The sequence below is a fragment of the Salarias fasciatus genome, chromosome 23 (assembly GCF_902148845.1).
Source record: "Salarias fasciatus chromosome 23, fSalaFa1.1, whole genome shotgun sequence".
NCBI classification, from domain to species: domain Eukaryota; kingdom Metazoa; phylum Chordata; class Actinopteri; order Blenniiformes; family Blenniidae; genus Salarias; species Salarias fasciatus.
In genome coordinates, this window is record NC_043766.1 from 24,407,573 (window position 1) to 24,431,561 (window position 23,989).

The 23,989-nt window shown below is 41.4% G+C and overlaps 1 protein-coding gene across 1 annotated transcript; it reads right to left on the reverse strand.

Moving 5' to 3' along the window:
• Positions 1-18,108: 18,108 nt before the first annotated feature.
• On the reverse strand, positions 18,109-20,259 carry jun (Jun proto-oncogene, AP-1 transcription factor subunit). Its single transcript, XM_030083564.1, has one exon. It carries the CDS (start codon positions 19,832-19,834, stop codon positions 18,851-18,853), a length of 984 nt encoding a protein of 327 aa, XP_029939424.1. The 5' UTR covers positions 19,835-20,259; the 3' UTR covers positions 18,109-18,850.
• Between the last annotated feature and the right edge of the window lie 3,730 nt (positions 20,260-23,989).

Genomic DNA, 23,989 nt, shown 5'->3' on the forward strand with positions numbered 1-23,989 from the left:
TCCCCGGGTCCTATGTTCCCCGCTTTGTATGGGACCGGGGAACATAGAACCCTTTTTCTAAATAAGGGTCCTATGCTCCCCGCCGTGCACTGAAAGTGTCTGCTTGTACAGCGCAGAACCTGCAGTGGCGCATGAAAGCGCTCACGAGTCACCTCCAGGTATAGAGAATTACTGTAGGTTACTGTCAGTTTACAACTAAATTATAATAACATAAATGGTGTGAAAAATAAATAAACTAACGTAATAAATCTCAACACAACAGCGAACACGGTAGTTCACAGTAGGAGCACTGCAGCATCTCCAGAGGTGCCAATTACAGATTCAAGTAAAATATGTCCTCCATCAAAGTACAGCAAATCATGTATTTTTCGTTTCCAAAAATTAATTTTTGAACCAATATATTTTCTGAATAAATACCTTTGTCCTGTTGAGCCTGCAGTCAGAATCAAACGAGCAGGGTGAGGACGGACCGTGTGGGAAGGTGTCCGTCCTGGTGCGCAGCCGGGGAGACTTATTTTACTAATTTTAATATGTTCTTGGTTATTGTTGACGGTTAATAATACAACTATTTTGTGTGTGTTGGCGTGTGTGTGTGTGTTTATCAGGGAAATGAGTGCGCGGAGTGTAAGAGGTGACGCTGCTGAAATGCGCACCGTAAAAATTAAATAAATTTCAAAACCTGATTTGAGGTATTAATAAAGCAGACATGAGGCATTAAAAGGTTTGCTGATCCTCTTGGCTTAATATTTTGTTTATTTATCGTAATTTCTAATACATTAGATTACAGAAAAACAACCTGTTGTGCTCCTGCGCAAAAACACAGCAAAATGTATGACGGTCTGGCTGAGCGCTGAGGCCTTTGGAGGGGGTGTAAGAATGCTGGCAGTTCTAGTGTTAATCATTTTAGTTCTAGTGTTAATCATTATTTCCCTCCATTCCGATATTGACGTTCATCTCCACTATTAGGAATAAGCGGAGAGCTCATTCCCTCAGGTCATTCATTCATTTCGGCATCTCCGTCAGCGTAAACCCCAATCCCTCTCTTGTGCACGCAGCAGACTGTGAGGACTGTGATGAGCCTGTCAGAAAATTTAAGTTGTACAGTACGGAGGAGGGAAACATACTTAAATGTCTTAAAATTTGACCTCCGCATTTGATAATCAGACAGCTTATTCATGTGTGTATTTTTTTCTGTTTTGTGTTTGTTTTTTTCTTTTGAGCGGATAGTGTGACAAACACAAGCTGCTTATTTAAATCACTAAATATCTTAAATCATTATTTTTGTCCACAGATTGGATAGATAGTTTACACCAGAATAAAAACACGTTTAGCTGTGATTAGGAAAAGTTTCATTATACGTACGCTCTGTCCGCTCTGAAGGCACAGACTCCTCGAATTTTTTTATTTAAATTTTTATAAAATTTTTTATCAAATATTTTATTATATTTCACTGTTTACATCAACTAGGTTGGTGCAAATGCAAATCTGCAAAAAAAAACAAAAAAACCTACATCTGAGTGCATCGTCAAAAAACTGTGTAAATCGACGCGCCGCAGCTGCATCGTGATTAAAAAAAAAAAAGAGGCTTTTGGCCGAGTTGGTAAGAAGCTTACAGTCAAGTCAGCACCGACCAACTCGGCCACTTCAGAGCCCCCTCGCGAGGCCGACTTGGCTTGATGCCGACTTCACTGTATCCCGGAGGCGGTGCCGAGTTGGCCAGGGCCGACTTGGATTGGTGCCGACCTGACTGTATCCCGATCATTGCATATGTGGCAGTTTTGTTACTTTACATTACCTTATTCTTTGTACGCGTAGACATGATATTTTACCCATATTTTGCAGTTACTGTATTATCCGCATTTCTGTATTATGTGATCTTTGGAGAGCAGTGATAGTTTATTTAATTTTGAATTCTTTCAGAAAAACAAGATCGCTTCAGTTCTTTTTGGTTGGCTGCAACCTGCATCTTCATCCAACCTGAACAGGTAATATCTTCCATCTACACTGCACATCGCCTTTTTAACCATTTCTCAAATCACCCTGAATACTAGACCCCCACAAGTGTTTTCCAGCCAGCCGACGGAGCAGCAGTTCCACGAGCGCAACCTGAACAGGTAATATCTTGATCAGATTGTGAAAACTGTATCTTCCCCCCCGCGCTCCACCCGCTCCACTCATGCTAGGCGCTGCTGCCGCTATCAACACCTTTTCACCTGTAGACTTGAGACAATTTTTCTTAATCATAGCGGCAACGTGCTTGCCATTTGGCGAAAATGTACGTTTAATCTTACAACAAGACTTGTATGAAAAAGTCCGAACAGTGAGAGGAGGAGGCGGGGTTTGTTGACGCCTGCAGGCTGCAGCGCACAGACAGATCAGCTGTGAACTCTGAGCGTCTGCTCCAGTCCTGCAGCTCCACACAAACCTCCCCCGTCCTCCTCTGATCCACCCGAGAGCAGGGACGGGTCAGGTACAGGATTTGGCGCAAGTGCAGGATTTTACTCATATTCGCTGTGTTTTGTGTTGTTCAAAAGGACACGTTGGTGGCTACGTGTTAGCGCTATGATGCTAAGTTGCTTCATGCTACTTTCTGCGTAAGGAGTAGGCGGTCCTCCGGAGAAAGCAGAGGAGGGGGGGGTGTGGGTCACGCATGCGCAGCATTTCAAAAAGGACTAACAGTCACTGGATTTCTTTCTCCGTGAAAAATCCTCTATACAACCTTTAAGAATGTGCCAAAGGCAGCAATCACAGCAGATGGCTGGAAAAGCCTTAACCAGGACCATTATCTGACTGACGGTGCATTATGTCAGTAAAGCCGAGATCAAGGGCAAGGTTCTCCAAACCAAAGCAGTTTATGAGGAGCAGACAGGGGCAGCGATTGCAGAGGAGATTGGCAGTGTTTTTGAAGACTTTAAAGTCAGGAAGAAGATTGTTGCAGCCACTGTAGATAATGCAGCCAACATGACTGTGGCAGTGAGGAAGCTGGGAGATATGCAAAGGATTGGATGCTTTGCACATACACTAAACCTAGCAGCACAGAAGATACTTGGGTGCCCAACTGTTTCCAACTGGACTGCAAGAATAAGGACCATTGTGGTGTGGATGAAGAGATTTCATATGGCCAAAGTTGTCCTTAAGGAGAAACAGCAGCTCCTCTGTAAGAATTAAATGTCATTTTACTGTATTATTTTACGACAAAAATAACATTTTGACATTAATGTGGCCTTCTTAATAACATTTTGGTCTTTTTTGTGCATCAACTTGGCTGTTTTTTTTTTTTGTTTTTTTAGATCGCCCTCAGCACACTTTCATCTTGAATGTACGAACCAGGTGGAATTCCCTCTTTTTAATGGTGGAACGATTTTTTGAGCAGTTCCCTGCCATTCAGGCCGCAGTCATGGATCCACGTCTCAGGAGGCTGAGTGAGAGGGACAAGTAAGATGAGATTATGTGACTATTCTTGGAAAATTTAAGATGAACGTTAAATATTAAATACACTGATCTCCAATGACAGAGTTTTGGAGAAAATGGATGGAGATGACTTCAGGAAGGCTGAGGAATTTGTGCAGCTCATGCGGGTTCTCTACACGTCCACACTGTGTGTCTCAAGTGACACAAGCCCAACATGTGGGCAGATTCTTCCCATCCCGGAGAAGCTTCAGAACCACTTCTCGGTCCAACCAGGCGACTCTCCATTCTCCCGTATGATTAAGGAGAAGATCTGGGGTGATCTGTCGCCAAGATACCAGGTACTCTTACAAATCACGTGTCACAGACACTAAAGTAAGTTCTCAAGATGCCCTATGTTTCTCAAATTGTTGAACATGTGTATCTTTTTTTCTAAAAAGGATGTGTCATGTCCAAGCCTTCTTGGAGGAAGCCACAGCAATGGACCCCAGATTCAAATTAAAAAGGGATGCAGACGCCATCTGGGACCATATAAGGGCAGCATTAGTTGCGGAAAATATTCCTCCAGTGGAGCAACACAAAGAGGTATGTATTTTGACTGTGGGACTTTCTGTGTACTTGCCTCTTGTTTTTTTTATGTGAAAAACTGACCTTTAGGTCATTTTCTTCTGAAACCACCAGAGCAAGAGGGACCAGGTCCACAGAGTGATGACAGCGATGAGGAGGAGGAGGATGTAAGCGAAGTTCTTAATGCTTATCAAATCAGTCACACTACAATTAAAAAAAAAATCAAAATATATCTTTGACATGACAGAATAAAATGTGAAACTTGAGCTTATGGTACCTTTTAATCCAGACAACACCTGCAAAGAAGCCCAAGACGGCTCTGGAGGAGCTATTTGCAGCTGAAGACCACCACCTGCAACAGACAGTCCAACAGCTGCAGACCAGACAGTCCATTGAGGAAAGAGTGGAGCGTGAGGTTCAGCTGTACAGAGGCCTTCCCCCAGTCCCTGTATCAGCTAACCCAGCTCTCTGGTGGTGGCAGAACAAGGACACACTGCCACTTCTACATGCTCTTGCATGCAAATATCTGTGTGTTCAAGCATCCTCCATTGCCTCTGAAAGGGTGTTTTCCACAGCTGGGGACACAATCAGCCCTGAAAGATCCAGGAGTCTCCCACAGAAAGCAGACGTGCTAATATTTTTGCACAAGAACTGCTTATCTTTTTGTTGCAACATTTCAGTATTTATGTCCAGAGATCTAGGATCCAGAGATTGGCTTTTTATTTTTTTCCTTTATTTTTTATTTATTAACAAATGTGCAACAATATTGTATTCTAGTTCAAGTCCATAGACTTAAGATGTTCTCCCAAAAACTGAATGTTGAATGGTTAAATTTTTTTATCAAAAGAGGTCATAGCAAGCTTGTCACTGGCTCTCATTGAAAGTGGCTTGCACGCATGCGTATTTTTGTTCAGACTCAAAATTTTGAGTGAACATTAAAAACCTGCAGTCTGTTTTTCTTTTTATATGAAAGAAAGGCATTGACAAGGGAATCGTTAAAGAATTGAATCATTGAATCGATAAGCAGAATCGATAATGGCATCGATACTGATAAAATCTTATCAATTCCCATCCCTATGGGGAGTGCAGCGCTGAGATGCCAGCCCTGGGTTTTCCTGCGGCCTCCAGTGGCCGAGTCTGGGGAGTTCCAAGGCACCCAGGACATCCCTGCGTCGAGTTCAGGGTCGGTGCAGTGGACCCTCAGGCTGCGGCGCACGGAATGCTGCCCTCTGGTGGGCAGGGCCTTGCTGGACGAACTCTGCTCCTCCTTACTCACGCAGCTAGACTGGATTTTTTTACTGCTGGCTTTCTGCTTGGTCGCTCTGACCCCTCCCCGTTACACGCCTGGTCTGAGGCTCCCCCCGTGAGGTTCTGCTCCTCTGTCTTCCTCGAGGCCGACTTGGCAGCGGAACGCGTCAACCTCTTCAGCGGTTGGCTTTCCTCTGGCTGCTTCCTCTCTCTGCCTCCTGAAGATGAAGAGGCAGCATCCGGCTTCTGATCTCGTCCCACCTTCTTTCTCTTCCTCGAGGCTGGTACTTAGAGTAAGGATAGACCGATACGTCGGACGGCCAATATTTTGTGTACATTTTGATGAACTCCAACCATAAACCCGAGAAGAGCACACAAAGTCCCGGGAAGTGTTCTCATCTGAGCTCCTGCAGAATACACCTGCGGGAGTGAAGGACGGATAGCCTGCCGGGGCGGGACAAACAGATGAGAACCTGGGACTGACTGACCCGTGAGCCTGAGAAAGAGGATGGCATGACTGGGCGGACTATTGAAAAATACCACGAACCACAGCTTGAGAACCCCGCCTGTGAGTGAGGGATCAGAGAGGCCAAGGCACACTACAAGCAGAGGATCGAGGAGGACTTCAGCAGCAACAACAGCCGCCAGGTGTGGCAAGGAGTCCAGAACTTCACAAACTTCAGACCCAGCAACACCACCACAGTCTCCGGGGATGTGTTGCTGGCAGAGGAGCTGAACCACTTCTTTGCCCGCTTCGAGACCAAGCCACCAGCAGAGCCTGCACTGCATAAAACATCCCTCCACAGCCAGACTCCCTCCACTGTGCAGGTGTAGGATGTGACACACCCCAGCCACCACCTCTTCCAACTCCTACCCTCGGGGAGGAATTTCAGGGCAATAAAGACAAAATCAATCAGACTCAAAACAGCTTCTATCCTAGAGCTGTCATTGCCCTGAATACTGCATCATAACCAGTCCCTGAACAAGAACAAAAAATGTGACCACCAACCGTGCAATATATTGCTTCCGTCAGTCTGCCCCAGGGCAGCTGTGGCTACAATACAGAAGCTTACCACCACCCAGTATGGAACGAATGAATAATGCAATGTAAAGCGTCTTTGAGTGTCCAGAAAAGCGCTATATAAAACCAATGCATCATTATTATTATTATTATTACATTTATATTTATATTACAAGTCACACAACCTTTGTCTATTTTATTTTATACTGTTTTGGCACGATTTTGTCTTTTTGTCTGTTTTGTTTGTTTGCACTGCCCACAAGAGCTGCCGTTCTCAATTTCACTGTATTCGTTTTGAACGATGACAAAGGAATTCTGATTCTCTGATTCTGAAGTAAAGAAACCCAGACAACCAAAGAAGCCTAAAGAACTGGAAAGCTAACAGTGAAGTGATGACAATAAATGAATTAAAACAAAACTTGGACTGGTTTTTTGAGTGGAATCCGGTGTAAACATCCATGTGAAGAGAACAAGTCCGGACACAAAATTTCAGATGACTTCAAAGTCACTGTTACCAGCTTCTCATTAAATACATTGGAGTTAGGAAATCACGACTGTGTACTTTTACTTATGTGCCCTGCAGACATGATGTGATTACATTTTCACATTTCTCATAAATTTATCCTGAAAACTGAATTCTGTAAGTAGCGCATGTAGACAGATCATGTAAGCACAATACTGTGCAACTGCAGGTTATTTGAACCTGCATCGCACGATGGTAAACACAAACATATAACACAAAACATGCATCTGTTATTACAGCTGCTTTTACTCACACCACACTGCAAAATCACATCAAAAAATTAACACTACATAGGCCCCATCCACACGAAGCCAAAACGCTCATAGTTCCAAAAACGTTTGCCCGTAAAGACGGAGTTGATTTAATATTTATGACCGTCCACATGACTATTTTCAAAACGGCCGAAACGTTGCAATAACTTCATACATGGCAATATCATAGATCCAACATTACATGAAGCATCCTGCGAACCACTTCCTGACAAAATATCAAAGGGACATTGATGTGAACTGTTCTTTCTGCGGAAATCACCCTGAAACAACTCAACACCTCTTCTGGACATGTGATGACTCCAAGATCTTTTGGAAGGATTTCTGTCGCTTTGTAATTAATAATGTATACAAGGACTTTACTTTGAGGTGGGAAAATGTGTTTTTCTTTTGTTACTTCAGAAAACAGGAAAAGAAGGATAGATTTTTTATCATCAATTTACTAATCCTAAAATCAAAATTCTTTATTCATAAATGCAAATATAGCAAGCAGAAGCCATCATTTACCCATTTCAAAAATGTTGTACTGTCTTAAATAAAAATGTTAAAAGACTCTGAAAACAAAAAGGCTGTAAAAACTATCAGTATCTGAGAGAAATTTAAATTGTTTGAAAGAAACTGATTGCTTATTGTGTGCCCCCTGGCATAATGTTTGCCATGTACATGTATATTTACAATATAAAAAAAAAAAAAAATACATGAAGCATGGCGTTCTCCATGCTGATTTGTTGTATCCGGTGGAACTGAAGGAGTGAAATATTTTGCTGTAAAAGCGGCCAAAGGCTCGCAGTCTTCAGCAGGACGTCTGCGTCATTGCACAGCGCCATTGTTATTGTTGTTTACAGTGTTGTGCGCATGCGCATTTGTTACGACGTGGCGCGATGACGCAAGCGTCAGGAAACGCTCCAAAATAGGAGTAAATACGGAGCGATGGATTCAACAGTTTTTGTATCTGTTCACCCTGGGACCTGGTTTCAAAAATGTTCGGTTTCAGATCCACGGAATACTGAATTCGTGTGGATGACAGGGTGAATTGATCAAATACTTTTGAGTTTTGCCCTGGATTCGTCTTCGTGTGGATGGGGCCATAATCAATGGGAAAGCAGCTGAGTTCTGTTTTCATTTTTGGGGAAAAGCTCTCCGTCACCATTCTGTTCATGATGAGCATTTGCTGGATGTTTTCCAGTAACACCGACGTGAGCTGGTTCTTCCCTGCCTGCTCCAGGTGCGGCAGGTCCGAATGCTCCATGAGCTCCATCAGATCAGCATTCGAACCACGCTTCTGTTGTATAAAAGTACAAAAACAGTAACAGCTTTCAATAAATATTTTCTACATTCATAAGCAAACAAATAAACGTAACATGAGGACGTTGATCCACATGTCCTGCAGGACAGGACCGGTGAGCTGTTTAAAGGTGCATTAAGGAGTTTTACAACCTTAAAAATACTTACTTTCCACCATAAATATGTTACACATTTTTAATGCTGTGTACAATGTGTCCTGACATATTTATTACAAGTACCTCTAACAGCGCTGAATTGTCACTTGAAAGTTGCAGAGCCGGTGCGGCACCAGCATTTTTTTTGGGGGAGAATTTGAAAGGAATGACGTAATGCACGCTCCCGCTGGATAGGTTTCATTTTGTCCGCCATTACTCCGCCAGATGCTTAGTGAGCAACAACTGAGCAGGAGCTTCCAGAAAGTAAGAAAAGACTGGCTTCTAGCACTGCCACTCCAGCACAGACTCCACCAGGTAAAAGAAACTTAAATTTTACTTGAGCGCTACTACACGAGCGAAGAAGGAGTCCCCCTCTTCCGTGCACGCGAGTCACAGGCACGAGTTTTTCACTAAGTTGCATTACGCCCAAGGCCTGCAGGGGGCGCTGTTTCGCATAAAACGTGTAAACTCCTCAATGCACCTTTAATGGGGCTGGTGAGCTGCAGGGATGCTCTGGTGAACTGCTACCCATCGCCATGGGCCAACAACACTATAAAAACATAATCAAGACAAATTGTTGAGTCTCAAAGTTTGGGATTATTTCTAGCTACCATAGTCATAGTAGGCTAACAACTTGGTGCTTCATGAAAGGAACTTACCAGGATCGGGAGTTCAAGAGCTGCTTCACACTTTGGTAGGATCCGAAATTGGGTCTGCGCTGCCCGGCCAAGTTTCTCCTGGACGTCTGCTGAAGACCACAGCACCAGGAAGCCCTGGGTCTCCTCCTCAGACCACCACTTATTGTTAAAATCCATTTTTGGGTAAAATTAAATGCTGCTCCACCGTCGCTCTCTGGTTAAACAAAAAAAATAGCGACTCCGTGTTTTGCCGGAAGAGATGTAACCCTGCCCCCAGTGCCTGACGTAGTCGATATGTGGCCAGGGGATTGATTTTTCGAGTTGGTGCCCGAAAAAGGTCCTTTTTTCTGGGGGCCGGAGCCGGGCCACGGTCAGTGGGAACACAAAAACCAGTTGAAAGTTGAGCATCGACCCCGAAATAGCATGGGAACCAGTTTAGTGGAAAAGGGCCCAAACGGAGAAGTTTCTGGTCCCCTCTCCTTTTAGTTGAGTTTGAACACTGTTTTGTGCCTAGTGGGTAATAAAACCCTGCGAAATTCCCAAACTGTTTGGCGTGTCTCCTTTATTTTTTCAAATTATTATTATTATCATTATTAGTAGTAGTAGTAGTAGTAGTAGTAGTAGTAGTATTTCAAATGGCGACTTTAATCTACATCTACATGTAATCTGTTCATCTAAGCATCAAGTGATTTTCTAAACAACATTAATTATATGAATTTTATTCAACATGTCTCACAACAGAGATCTCATCCTGTCCACTGGTGTGACCTCTGTTGTTGACTTGGCTGTCCCTGATCATTACGGTATATTTTTTAAGATGAAAAGTTTTACCCAGCAATAGACCTCCATGAAAACGATACGAAAGATGAAGCTAACCCCTGAGGTGGCAGCAAATTTTATACAATTTTAGAAAAACATTATTCTATTGTTTTACCCGCTTCTTGTGATTTTAGTACTGACAGTTTTAGGAGAAAGCTACAGTCAGCTCTCAATCAAGCTTCCCCACTCACAACAAAAACAATCTACAAAAACTTCTCCACCATGGAGGAATGAAAAGCTGAGGCAACGAAAATGCAGGGTGGCAGAAAGAACATGGAAGAAAAACTAAATCATCATAAATCAAGTTTACTGCTAATGAAAAATTTTAAATTGTGCAATTAGAAATGCAAGAAATAACTACTTCTCTAGCAATCACAAAAATAACTCCAAATAACTTTTCTCAACTATAGAACATCTAGTAAATCCAGATTTATCAAGTCTAATTTTAATCCTACAGACTGTGAGACATTTGCAGACCACTTCAAAGGAAGGACTAAAGACTATCGCATCCAATATTTTATCCTTTGTCCAGAATAATGTGGTTTTAAGTGCATCTGAATGTTTTCACCTAATGGACAGTTTTGGGCTGATTAATGCTGAGATGCTTGACAAAGTTTTCTCCTCAGTGAGGCCCACCACTTGCCTCTTGGACCAAATCCCAAAGGGGGCGGAGCAACTCAGATTTTAGTGACGTTAACAATTTTAGATCAGCATCCAACTTACTCTTGAGTGTCTAACCTTAAACTTGAAACTGAAAGTAAAGTTGAATACTGTCAATGCTGTTTAAAACAAACACAGGCTGTATCATTGCAATAAGAAATTTTGAAATATTTTTAAGCAGTTCAACAAAAAAGCTGCACGCATTGCTTCTTTTATTTTTTTTTAAGTCTAATGAAATAATAAAATTCTCAAATCAATAGCTCCACCCATATGTTCAAATGATGCTCAATCTCCAAGATGTTCTGCTGAAATGACTGCTTGACTTACCTGTTTCCAGGTCATCTCACTGAATAAAGGCCAGTTCTACCTTTGGCAACGACACAGCATTACAGATCCGGTTTGATCATGGTTGCAGTCAGCTTTCCAGGTGGTTTGGGTATCATCTCCTCTGGCACATTAAATCCCTGCAGTGGCCTCTCTGGTCCAAACCTGCAATCAAAAAGACAGTGACAGACATGGAGGGATGATATGCCTTTTTTTTCCTACACAGACATGCTACAGTTTTGTCAGGTTCTGTAACTTTGCTGATGACAAACAGATTTACTTCACTCTTACAAGAAGGCTCTAGCTCAATAAAAATATTACGTGCAAGTATTGAACAGCTGTACCTAACTTTTCTTCAGCTGAACAAAGATAAATCTCCAGTAGTGGTTTTGGGGGCTCAACAGATTAGAGATATTAACAGTTACGGCTGTCCTTCAGTCTGAGGCTAAAAAGCAGTGACAAAAAAATCTTGACTTAACCACGAACTCTGACCAGTCTATGAAAACAATACGAAAGGCAGTGTTTTATCGTCTGAAGGATATAGTGCACATTATAAAACAAATGTAAGTTTGTCTTCAGTTGAATAGACGACTATAACACTTCACTGGTCTCATTAAAAAAAAAAAAATCTGACAGCTGCAGCTGATTCAAAACCAGCTGGTTGAGTCCTGGCGAACATCCTGACAGTGGACCATATCAGGTCTGAGCACTGGCTCCCTGTCACACAAAGAACAGACTTCAAAACAATACTACAAATAAATCTCATATCCTCAGTTACATTACGAGCTATCCAGACCTCTCGGATCATCTGTATCAAACTTACTTTGTGTTCCTAGAGTCAAGCATGTAGAGGGGGCTGTTTTTTTTCCCAAATCAATCAAATATATGGAACAATCTACCTGAAAACTACAGCATGAAACTGACTTCATTTGAAACCAGGGTGAAGAGATTTTTGTTTTCTGCTGCCTTTTTGTAAATTTTTTTATGTTGCACTGCATCTTTATTATCTGTGCTTTAATGATCTGTTCTTTATGACTGCTTTGCTACTTTGAATGTAGGTTTTTTCTGCTTTTATCCACCTTTCTCAATGTGAACTGTACATGTTTGTCAATGAAAAGCATGTTGAATTGTACTATAAAATTGATCTATAATGACAAAACAGAATTCTGAACACGACCATCTCCTTAATCAGCAGAGTGAGTGAGGTCAAGACAGTCTGCCGAGCTGTGACTGTACCTCTTCCAAAATCTTTCTCAGTAAAACACAAGTACTTAAACAAGGTTCTACAATTCACCTAGTTGCGATTACCAAAGATAAAGACATTTAATGGAGTATTGCTGGGCAGAAAATACTGAATGCATCCTATTTTGGCTGGACATGAAGTGAGAAGACTGTATTTTCCCTGATTGGCTTGGTGCTTGTCTAACGATTCCCATTTACCTTAAAAAAAATAATAATAATGATATTCATCAGTCAGTCATACTATTCAAATCTGGAGATAGACAAAACCATTTCAACTCAGAAAATTAATCTTTACAATACCAATATAAGCAAATGAATCATTTATTCCTGTCATGGATGAAGGTTTTGATAGACGGAGGGAATGTGGATTGTGCAATGCCAAACATAGATTAAATATATTTGCATCATTTCAGCAAGTGCAAGAAAAAACTGACTGGCGAACAAATTCTTTAGAATACCATCAAATATGAAATTTGACCCATGGATCACCTGAAACCATCATACCTTACAGACCACACAGATACCTCTTAATATCTGACCTGTTGCTAGGGCAAGATTAAACAAAGAAAATACAAGGAAAAACTGGGAAAGGGGTCCGGGTATGGAAATAGCAGTCTAGAGTGAAAATAAAATTCGAACATCTGCTCTCTGAACGCGAGAGACAGTCCAATTCAGTTTAAGATCCAAAACAGGTTCTATTACTCAAGGTAAAATTTGGATAAAAACCTTAAATGCTAAATCACACAGATGAAGGTCTACTTTATAATCCAGCACTCTGACCCAATGAGAACGTTTCTGAAAAGCAATCTTTTAAATCTATTCAAGTGCTTTTAAGGGCAAAACATGCCCAGATCCACTCTAGGTGATACCAGGAAGCTCTGTGGTCTCTGGAAGTCCAAAGAATATACAGCGCCATCTACTGTCCAAAGGCCTTTTTTATGGAGAGAGGGAAAAAAAACCTTATCCTCTTAGGCTTGAAAAAGAAAGACTCGCTGGATTTTAAAGCCTTCAAACTGATACTTCACATTTGGAGAGGATTAGAGATACCGTTAATGACCTATCGGAGGACTTTATTCTACATCTTGTGTGTGTGTTTGAAATTAAGCAGTAGTTATTTGGTGAAATGAGGAAGGAGTTATGCTTTATTATCTCATTTGTCTCCTCAACTATCTGAAACAGGGCTGTTTTCAAAGAACACAGGTATGATCAAAATGATGGGACATGAATGTTACACTTTTCTGAAATGAAAACGTGATAACAGTGCTGTTGTCACTCAATCCATGTTGTTTTAATAGGGACATAAACATTAAATCTCATTGCATATACTTAAGTTATTAAATGCTGACTTCAATTTGAAAAAAACTGTTTGCCATGTTATCTGATGTGACATCAAGCACACAGAACTGAGGCTAAATGAGGGCATTGCTGAGGCATTTAATTCTCACAGTAGTGTCCTTTATCAAAGATTTAAGCACTTTTTGTGTCAGTTGTATCAGTGTATGTACAGATATGTATAATGAACTGTGCTAGCACAAACCTTCATATCAGAGTCACTCTGTTTTGAGGCCATTAAGCACTATGAATGTCTGTTTGGTGGTAACATATTTAACACCTTGCTGGCTGCTTGTTGATTCAATAAGAAACATTGTCAAAAACCAAAAATGATTATATCATTTGTATCATATCAGGAATAATGTTTTTAATAATCATGTCACTGATTTTTATTTCACAATTTAGGCCACATTATATGAAATGCTTGTCTAAATTATATGGGTCTTTGCACTGAACTACAATGCATTGCTGCATGCTAAAAAGCCCATGAGAGTTGTATAAAGCTGTGTAACTTATATATCCATAGAGGATTTGTATTTTAAGAACACTTAAATTATAGATACACACAAGTAGAATTGGAGTATCATCAAAATATCCCAAACCCAGGCCTAGTGTCTTCAAAACATTTTCACTCTAACAGAAGATATTCACCTATGCTCCATTTTTCATGAGGTGCGCACAAAGATCTAAGACTTTTTTGATGTGCACAATAGGCCTCTCAAATATTCATAAATTTGTCTAAATCCGTGTTCGTGGGCACTTCTCCTTTGCTGAAGCACTCCATCCCCCTCGCAGGTGTGGCAGATCAAGATGCTGATTATACTGCAGGATCACTGCACAGCTGTGCCTTAGGCTGACCGCAATGAAGACGCAATGAAAGTACATTTAGAAACGTGTAGTTTTATCACATAGAACCATGCCATAAATATCTGAAGTTTAGAGAGATTGTGCAATTGGAATTGGAATGAATGCACGAATGTCCTCAGAGCTGCTGCCCCTAAATTAAATGTTAGTTCCTCTACCATAAACAGTGCGCCTGGAAGAACAACCTGGTTCACAACCACAATCCGTGCCATGTCCAAGGGCTCCACATCTACCACCTCCAGAAAGAAATTCAACAACTACAAAGACTCAATTAATGCCCATAAAATCACCGTAAATCCACGTGAAGAAAGCGAGCAAAATTAATGAGAAAATGCCGAACTGCTTCCCCAACCGCCCTTTGCAGGAGAACAAAACCCTGAAGTCAACAGTAAAAACATGCATTTTTGCTCTGTACCTCACAGTCGACGCTAAACGGAAAAAGTCTTCACCGAGCGAACACGGACAAACATTCACACCGACTTCAATAGCGAAACTTACCTGAGAAAAAGTTTGTTCAGACACGTGAAGCATCTCGTCAAAGCGGCGTGTAAGTAGATTGCGCATGCGCAACCTTTCTGCCCTCGTGTCTGTCCACCTGCTGTCTGAAAGGAGAAACTACACACTAGCGATTTCAATCTTGCAGAGAAACATTTTTTTTTGTTTAATAATTAGAACATTGCACAAATTACAACTTCTCAATGAGGATAAAGAACAAAAATATCACAGCTATGGTGCAGAAGATGAGCAACAAAATAAAAACACATTCAAAAACAACAGAACAAAACATTGTCAACTACAAATGACCTCAGGGCCATTTATGTGAGCTCTGCGATCAAGAATAAATTCACAAATTCACAGCAGGAACACAAGAACAAAGACAATAAGTGTGTGTGTGTGTGTGTGTGTGTGTGTGTGTGTGTGTGTGTGTGTGTGTGTGTGTGTGTGTGTGTGTGTGTGTGTGTGTGTGTGTGTGTGTGTTCATATAGAAGCTGTAAGTTCATAATTTTCCATACTTTTCTTTTCCTTTCTGACTTTAAAGCAGCGTTCTTCTACTTAAAAGCAGTAGTGATGTAAAAAAAAAAAAAAAACAAGAAGAAGAAGAAGAAAATAAAACAAGAACAGCAAAAACCCCAACTTGACTTTTCTGCTTTTCTGGTTATACCTAAAAAAGTTTTGTGTGTTTTGTGTGTTTTCTGCGGTCTCCTGGTGGTATGATCTCCAATATGATAGTCAAAAGATACACTGTGGCCTGGATAAACATAACAGACCTCAGTAATACAACACGCAAAAAAGCTGGAGCGTCTGACTCAAATATGCCAAGTATAAACCAAAATAGTAGTGTATATTGTCAATCTCCTTACAGTGCTGATCTTTGTTGAAAATGATTTAGTGTGGTTAAACACTCCATACATTCCAATCAAACTCATCAGATAAAATACAAAAGATTAAAGTTGTTTTAATCAATATGAATGTAAAGAACCCGGAATGACGTTATTCACGCACTTTTTTGTAGCACTTTTAGAAAAAAAAGTGCATAGTAGACGCTCATATTTGATTCCTTTTGTGTGATGCTGAAGCAACATCACGTGCTTATATAAACAGCACGCATTGTGCAGCATATATCAAAGAGGACTGATGCAGAGCCCTCATTGCAATCCCGCTATTCTACACGCCGCAGCCGTAATCCTTTTTAATTAGTTCGCCCTTAGAAAGTAAATCCATCTACTTTGGATCACTTCTCAGGGATCAGTAATATGCTGAGAGCAGATTATAGAGTGGCTTCACTTCCCGTAACACGCGCCTCCTCTGACGTGACGTGGCTCTTTCGAGGGTTCCCTCTCCTTATATGGTCGTAAAGGCTCCACTTTCCGGAATAATGTCAGCTTGCTCCAGGTTGGACAAATCAAAGCAAATCCAAGTGGGAAACAGAAATCCCATAAAACACTGATGTCCATAAAGACCACGCCACTAATTTTACTACTTTATTTGTTTATTTTTTCGTTGCCCTTTGATAAAACGTGTGTTTTCGAGTATATGTGTGTCAAAAAAGTCAAAAAAGTTAAATACAGGACATTGTGAAGATGACCACTGGATAATTTCTGAGTGGCATAGGCCAATTATGAAATTTCAAAAGAAATATTTAAAGGTATTTGGAAAACATTACTCAATTATTGTCATGTGCGAAGTTCTACTACATGAGCGTTTGTCTGAACACTGTCTTCTATTGAAATGAACACCACATAATGCTCCTGTTATATGCACTATTGCCTTCGTGTTATGATTGCATATTTTCAAATAATTGATGTATTCCATTGTTTGTGTGTGTGTGTGTGTGTGTGTGTGTGTGTGTGTGTGTGTGTGTGTGTGTGTGTGTGTGTGTGTGTGTGTGTGTGTGTGTGTGTGTGTGTTAAACTGAAAATAAATTCTTAAAGATTCCGCAAGTGATTGCCAGTAATGTGAGGACATTTACTGTTTGAGATAATAATTACCCAATGACTTTCAAGGTTCATCTGAGGTAAAGTCATCTCCACTCAATGATGCCCTCTAGTGTTTCAAAAACAGCACTTGGTCGGCATGCCCCACAGGACTTGTCCGGACACATATGCGCTTGTTGTTCTAGGGCGGATATGGTATATGGTTCATATGATTGTCTGTTTTACTAGTGTGTGTGTGTGTGTGTGTGTGTGTGTGTGTGTGTGTGTGTGTGTGTGTGTGTGTGTGTGTGTGTGTGTGTGTGTGTGTGTGTTTCATGGTTGTAAACTGCTTTGCTTCAATAAATATGCACAACTCATATTAGGAAAATTGGTGTTCACTTTTATAACAAATACAAAGTCGTCTGTTATAAGTCTGGGACAGGGCTGGGCCTCTCTATGTGGAGTTTTCATGAACCATGTGCCTCCATTTTCTCTGGATATTCTCTGCAGTCCAGTACCATGTATGTGAGACCCTATATTGCTTGTAGGTGTGAATGTGATCATGATGAACCAACTCTGTGCACCCAGTGACCCGCAACTGGATGAAGCAGTATGATAGATTGACCTCACACTGCTCCAATCTTGACCTTCAGTGCTGTGTGAACAACTGTTTTCTCACCATTTTAAAGCAGTTTTTCATTATATCACTATTAGGCCTGCAATAATTTTTAATTGTTGTTTGATTTATGACTTTTCAGTTTTTTAGTGCTGTTGCTTCTTTTCTTCAAGAAAAGGCTCACAGCAGCAGCATTAAGCATACCATAACTGCACTTGCTGAGAATATTCACCTGTATAAAATCCCAGTGATTCTTTTTCAATATTGATGGTTACTTAACATTCAACAGACCTGGAAGAAATGTTGAGAAGTGGTGCAACAACCTGGCAGATGAACTATGACTAGTATGTTTAAGTGCAAAATCAGTGATGTCTGTTATTCTTTTCTCATTTTCATTTGTTAGCACTCTGTTGCCAGACAGACACAACCAAGATTTAATTCGTGTCATCTGAAGTAACCTGGGTGCAGTAGAGTTACGAAGTAGGCTTCTGTTTGTGTGAGCTCAAAATCTACAACCTCAGTTGACAGAATTGGTCCCCCATCAGTGAGCCTGGCTTGTCAGCGGAAACACAATCACTTAGCATGGATCAATATGAGCAGTAATGGAATTTACCTTGAGGTACTCCAAACTAGCAGCTCTTTAAACGTGTTGCAACCTGCTTCATTGTTTGAGTTTCTACCATGACACACCCACTGCTTCTCCTGTCACACTCTTTTACAAGAACACAGAGGCAATGCTGGCTTGTTTTATCTTTTTTTTTTTTATTTTCTTAAATATTGATTAGTTTCTGAAGTGCTCAGAACACAAACATAAAAAAATTATACAGTATTCTTATTACAAATGGTAAACATAAGTACTCCAAGTTGATCTTATATACATATAACAATGAGTGAAACCCCATTAAACAACTTTAGAAAAAAAACAAGTAAATCTTGAAGCTTTTCTAACTTAACTTCTTACAATTAAGAAAACGTACTTTGTACTGTAACTCAGAACTCAGGCAGCATTTGTTACAACTTTTCAGCTGTTTGTAGTTTACCAACAAGCCCCATGTGGAGGCCACCATGGCTACAGCGAGAAAAGTCTCTATTGCAGGTTCTTAAATCCCCTAATACTGAACTTTTCCCATTGATGGTCAAGATAAGGTCCATGCAGAGCTGGATGTAAATCAAGAAAACTTCAGTCCAGTCCAGTTCTGTGAAAATAGCACGAAACAGAAAGGTGTTCTTCCCGGTGCCATGCCCCCACCGGTTCACGGCTGCTGTCACTGTCCCGAGCCCGTCTCTAGGACACGCCACCGGGGGGAGCTCGTGGCACTGAGGAACTTTCGGTGCAGCCCCCGGTCCTGCCAGTGTCGCGCCATATCGTCCCGAATCCCGTCGTGATTTCGGGAGGCACAGCCACTCGCTATCACAGGAAGTGTCCGCTTCTTTCAACTACAGTCTTTCCTTTATCTGACACCACCTCAGAAGGTCTGGAGCTGCTGCGTCAACATCAGCTGACAGCCACTGTTGACATGGTTCATCACTTTCTGCTTCAGCTGGGCCACCTGCTCGCGCAGCATGTTGGCGGTGGACGCCAGCTCAGAGTTTTGGGACTTGAGGGTCTTCACTTTGTCCTCCAGCCTGGAGATGCGCTCCAGTTTCCTCTTCCGGCATTTGGAAGCGGCGATGCGGTTTCTCATCCGCTTTCTCTCAGCCTTGATGCGCTCCTGGCTCTCCATGTCGATGGGAGAGAGAGGGGGTGTCTCCCCGGGCATCTCGGGAACAGTTTGAGGCTCTTCTTTGAGTGCAGTGAGCCTGGGGAGCTGGGCTGAGGAGGCCTGGCCGTAGATGGGAAGCTGAGGCGGGGCAGCAGAGAAAGACATGGTTGGGGCAGAGGTGGTGTAGTTTGGCGCCGACACGGTGCTGATGGTCGGATTGAAAGTGTTCAAGTCCTCGTAGACCGGCGAGTCAGAGCGCATGGTGGCATTGTTGCTGTAAACAGTGGCGCCGGCAACAGATGACACCGGGGGCAGGGTCGTGTTGACGCTGGTCTGAGCAGCAGAGGTCACACTCACGTTGGTTGTGCCCGGCATGTGCTGGTGGTGGAGCTCAGCCAGTGCCCGGACGAACCCCTCCGCGAAGCCCTCCTGCTCGTCCGTCACGTTCTTGGGGCAAAGAAACTGGGTCGGGGTCGGCGTGGTGGTGATCAGGCCGTTGCCGGACTGGATGATGAGACGCTCCAGCTCCGGGGAGGCCAGCTTCAGCAGACCCACGTCGGGGGAGGTGAGGATGTCGCCGGCTTTGGCGCGGAGGTGGGGTTTTAGAGTGCCGGTCGGGTCTGAGAGGTTCAGTGTCATGTTGTGTTTCAGCGTTTTGGGGTTGTTGTATCCGTAGCCGGCGTTTTCGTGCTGGGAGAAAGCGTTGAGTGAGTCGTCATAGAAAGTAGTTTCCATCTTGGTATACATAGAAGTGAACAAAAAAAATGCTGCTTTGTTTTAAGATCTTGTACAAAACAACTTGTCTTTCCCTCTTTCTTCTCTTCTTCCCGGTTAAGGAGGAAAACACTGGTTTCCAAACGTCCTCTCTGCGCGTTAAAAAAAACTTCCAAACTTTGAGCGCACTTTCTTGACACAGGAATCGAGACTTACTTCTTTAACTCGCCGATCGCCGCTCGTTCAGTGCTGAGATGTAACAGTTCTCAAAGCTTTAGTGAAAGTATCCGGACTTGTGGATCGTCCGTGAATGAAAGTTAGTGCGGACGGGAGAAGCCTCAGTGCTGCTCCTCTGCCTCTGTGTGTATACACTCTGAGCTGTGCAGCGTGGAGGCTAACCTTATCTGCTGCCGCTGCCGCTCTAAAAATAACCATGATGTCACGACGCTACTCTCCCATTGGCTGGAGGGCGTGTCCAGGGGCGGGGCTCATCCAGCCGATAAGGCGCGTTGCCTAGACGACCACCCAGAAGATTCTCAGTCTCGCGGTGCATTGTGGGATGAGGTAATGCTGTAAGGAGAGCGTAAGCGCGGTGCATTGTGGGATGACGTATTGTTTTTGAATATCTGGTTACCCGCTTAAAGCGGGCCGCTGCTTTACTGTCAATGTCGAGACAGCCAGTGGAGGAGACAGCAGCTCCGTCTCTCTCATTTTACCATCATTTTAAAGGCAAAGGACTGTTATAGACATCTTTTTCTTAGATCAGGGGGATAAAATCACGACGAAGCTATTCACATTATATAAAACTTAGTTCTTGGTTCTTTTGAAAAGCTTGTACAGAACCAGGATACTTGACAAAGTCAAGATGGGCAAATAAATGAAAACACATTAAGACAATTCTTTTTGTCCAAACTTTCCAACATTTGTGCCAATTAGGATTTTTTTTTTTTTTTTTTTTGTTATAGCTAACTGTCTTATTATGCTTTAATTATTGGGGGAATTCCCTGTTTTCTGGGATGATCGTGGGCACCCACATAAGGGTGATCTGAAGTCAAGGGTCTTGCTCAGGGACACACTGTGGTGACCAATGAAGAGATCAAATCACTGGGGGATTTTATCCCAAGTCCTCTTGTCTGGTAAGCACTGTTTTAAGTTCCCCACAATGGACCCCTCTGTGGTGGGTTGCCAATGCAGTACCCGGAGAGTGGGTGAGTTGGGGGGTGTTGCTCAGGGGCAGTGGTAATGGTGACCTGTCAGCTGTTAGAATGAATGAGATTCTGGCCTGGTTTTCAAACCACCACTGCTCACTCCAACTATATCCTTATTTAATTATATTTGTCCATGAAATCTGATTTTTTTTATTTATGCAAGCAGCCATCTGACTTTAAAAATTACAGTATCTTAATCAGTATTATAATCCTTGTATACAGTGATTGAATGTTTTTATGTTCTGACCAATTATGGAGGAATTGAAATTTATTTATTTATTTATTTATTTATTTATTTATTTATTTATTTATTTATTTATTTATTTATTTATTTATTTATTTATTAGTTAGTTAGTTAGTTAGTTAGTTAGTTTGTTAGTTAGTTACAACATCATAAATGGGCAATTCCTACTCAATTTTCATCTATCTTCAATATTACTGGAACCAATCCCAGTCAACACCGGGCAAAGACATATTACGCTATGGACATCACAAACAGATAGACACACGGTCGTATATACTCACATTCACACCTACATGCAATTTTATTATCACCTGGGAACTTCACTTGCATGTTTTTGTAGTGGGAGACACAGACCCAATTCAAACTCAAATCTGCGAGCTTCTCACAGAGAGGCAAAAGGGTTAACACATCACTGTTCTATTGTATTTTGTTCTGGTGCCAAACTATGATGTCTAAAACTGATAAAAATCTTTGGTTTACTGGAAAAATGAAAGCGGAAAATCATGCCATATTTCTTTCTCTAAATATGCGTTCACAATTGAAAGTCTTTATCTAATGTATTTCTTGATTTGAAGATATCGGGATCTTTTGTTGTCCCTTCGATATTATTTGTCTTATTTGGTGTACACACATTTACTTGTGAGTGTTGTGTTTATGCTGATGCTCATGAAAAATACAATTATCATGGAGAACACAGTTATCGCACAGGTATAGCTTGTAAGACATACATTAAAACTCAGGCTGGTGCCAGGAAAACAATGCGCATAGGAGTAGGCTACATCATTTGAACAAACCACCCTTTTGACAGATGAATCACCACAATATAAATTTAATTGTACTTCTGCGAACACACAGCTAAACAACATCCAAGGCCATTTAATTCTACTACAACTCCAAGTTATTAAAGACAGAACTACAGATGTCTGTTCATCCTCATAAAGATCGAATACATTTCCTATTATCCATGGCAGGGTGTGTAATTAGTGTAGTACAGTCCATTGTCCCCTGGCCCTTGGTTAGAAATCACTGCTAGTTTAATGGCAGGAGGTTAACCGTTGTGTCTTACGTGTTCCCCTCTAAGTCGTCCGCACTCCCACTGTCTGGGTCATTTTCTGCCCTACCAGCTTTACTGCCCACTCTCTCTAGCACATCCAGTCTAAAAATGTCCCCCTTGTGTGACAAGTAAATCAGTCCCCGGCGCTGCCTGGCTCAGAAGAGGCACCTAAAGAGGATGAACTAGATCATAAAACACTACCACAGTCTGACTTTTTATGGCTGCTAATGTTGCCTTTATGTACTGTTGTATCTGCCAAACTGTGGCAATCAATAAAGTGAGATATAATCTGATATAACTGGTTGATTAACTGATCTGAAACCATTTCTTTTGTTGATTTAAATGCATGACACTTTTGCTTTTTTTATGGTCCAGGCTCACATTACAGAAAGGATCAGTGGGGTTATGTGGATAAAATTGTAATGTTTCTTAAATCCGTCAATTTATGTCAGTATCATTCACATTGCTAAGGTTTTATAACAATCGCTTCAGGGGATGAAATAAGAGAAAGAAGAATAAGCACAAGTTGTTTCAAAGCTTGTTTACACTCATGTTCCAGTGGAATATTCTGAAATATTTATTCACTTTGTCTCCTTCGTCTGTTCATGACATCTTTTCATCTAAATTGAGGCACTCGAACAAATCATAGGTGGTCTGCTGCTCTCCACCTGACAGCAGGGATCTGTATGTAAGGCTTTGCCCAGTGCCTAAACAGATGAAAAAGGCAAACACAAAACATACGATGTCATTTAAAGTTATTTTTCCGTTTAAATTCAAGCTCTATTCAGAGTCAAATCCCATGGCAAAAGTCAGACTTTGGTTAATTCTGTTTTATATACTTTCAAACGGTGTTTAATACAAAACTCTAAATGTTTCAATATGACTGGAGCACTTGGTGAACTGGGTCTGCTTTTCTTTCCTGGTCACCATGCGTAAAGTTATAAAAGGGAAACCACAGCATGGTAGTTTGCCAAAGTCATTTTCTGTGTAGGAATGTATGGGAAAATTAGCATGGAGGAACCCTGCTGTTTAAGAGATTATTTACCATGAATGGAGGATATCCCGCTGCTGCCTGATTCAGCGCTTGGATGCTTGGTCAATGCCAGCTGTACAGTGCTTATTCAGTATTGTCCTCCGATGTAGTGGAAAAGTGGTGGGAGAACAGACAATTGAATATCCACAGTTATAGAAATAATACATTGAAAAAAGAAGCCAATAAAAATATGTAATGATGATGGCTACTTTTAATTGTACATAAATAGTGTTCTGGCTGCAGTGTCACATAAAAATGATTGAATTGTTTTGAATAAATAGACAAGGTTTAACTGAATTTAGTAACACCAGCAAATCAGGTAATTATTTGTGAATAACTTGAATCACCACAACTAAATGACGATTCACAATCAGATTTAAATATCTGGGCTGGAGAGTCTTCATGTTTTGACAAGAAAATAACATTTTTACAACGAAATAAAATACAACAAATCTGTGTGTGTGTGTGTGTGTGTGTGTGTGTGTGTGTGTGTGTGAGAGAGAGAGAGAGAGAGAGAGAGAGAGAGAGAGAGAGAGCATCCATTTTATATAAATATAGCTCTAAAGAAATTGAAAAAAATCTTTAATCTAAATTATTATACTAATTTCAGGATTGGCAAGTTTAAAAGTCCAAAAAGCCGGACTAAAAG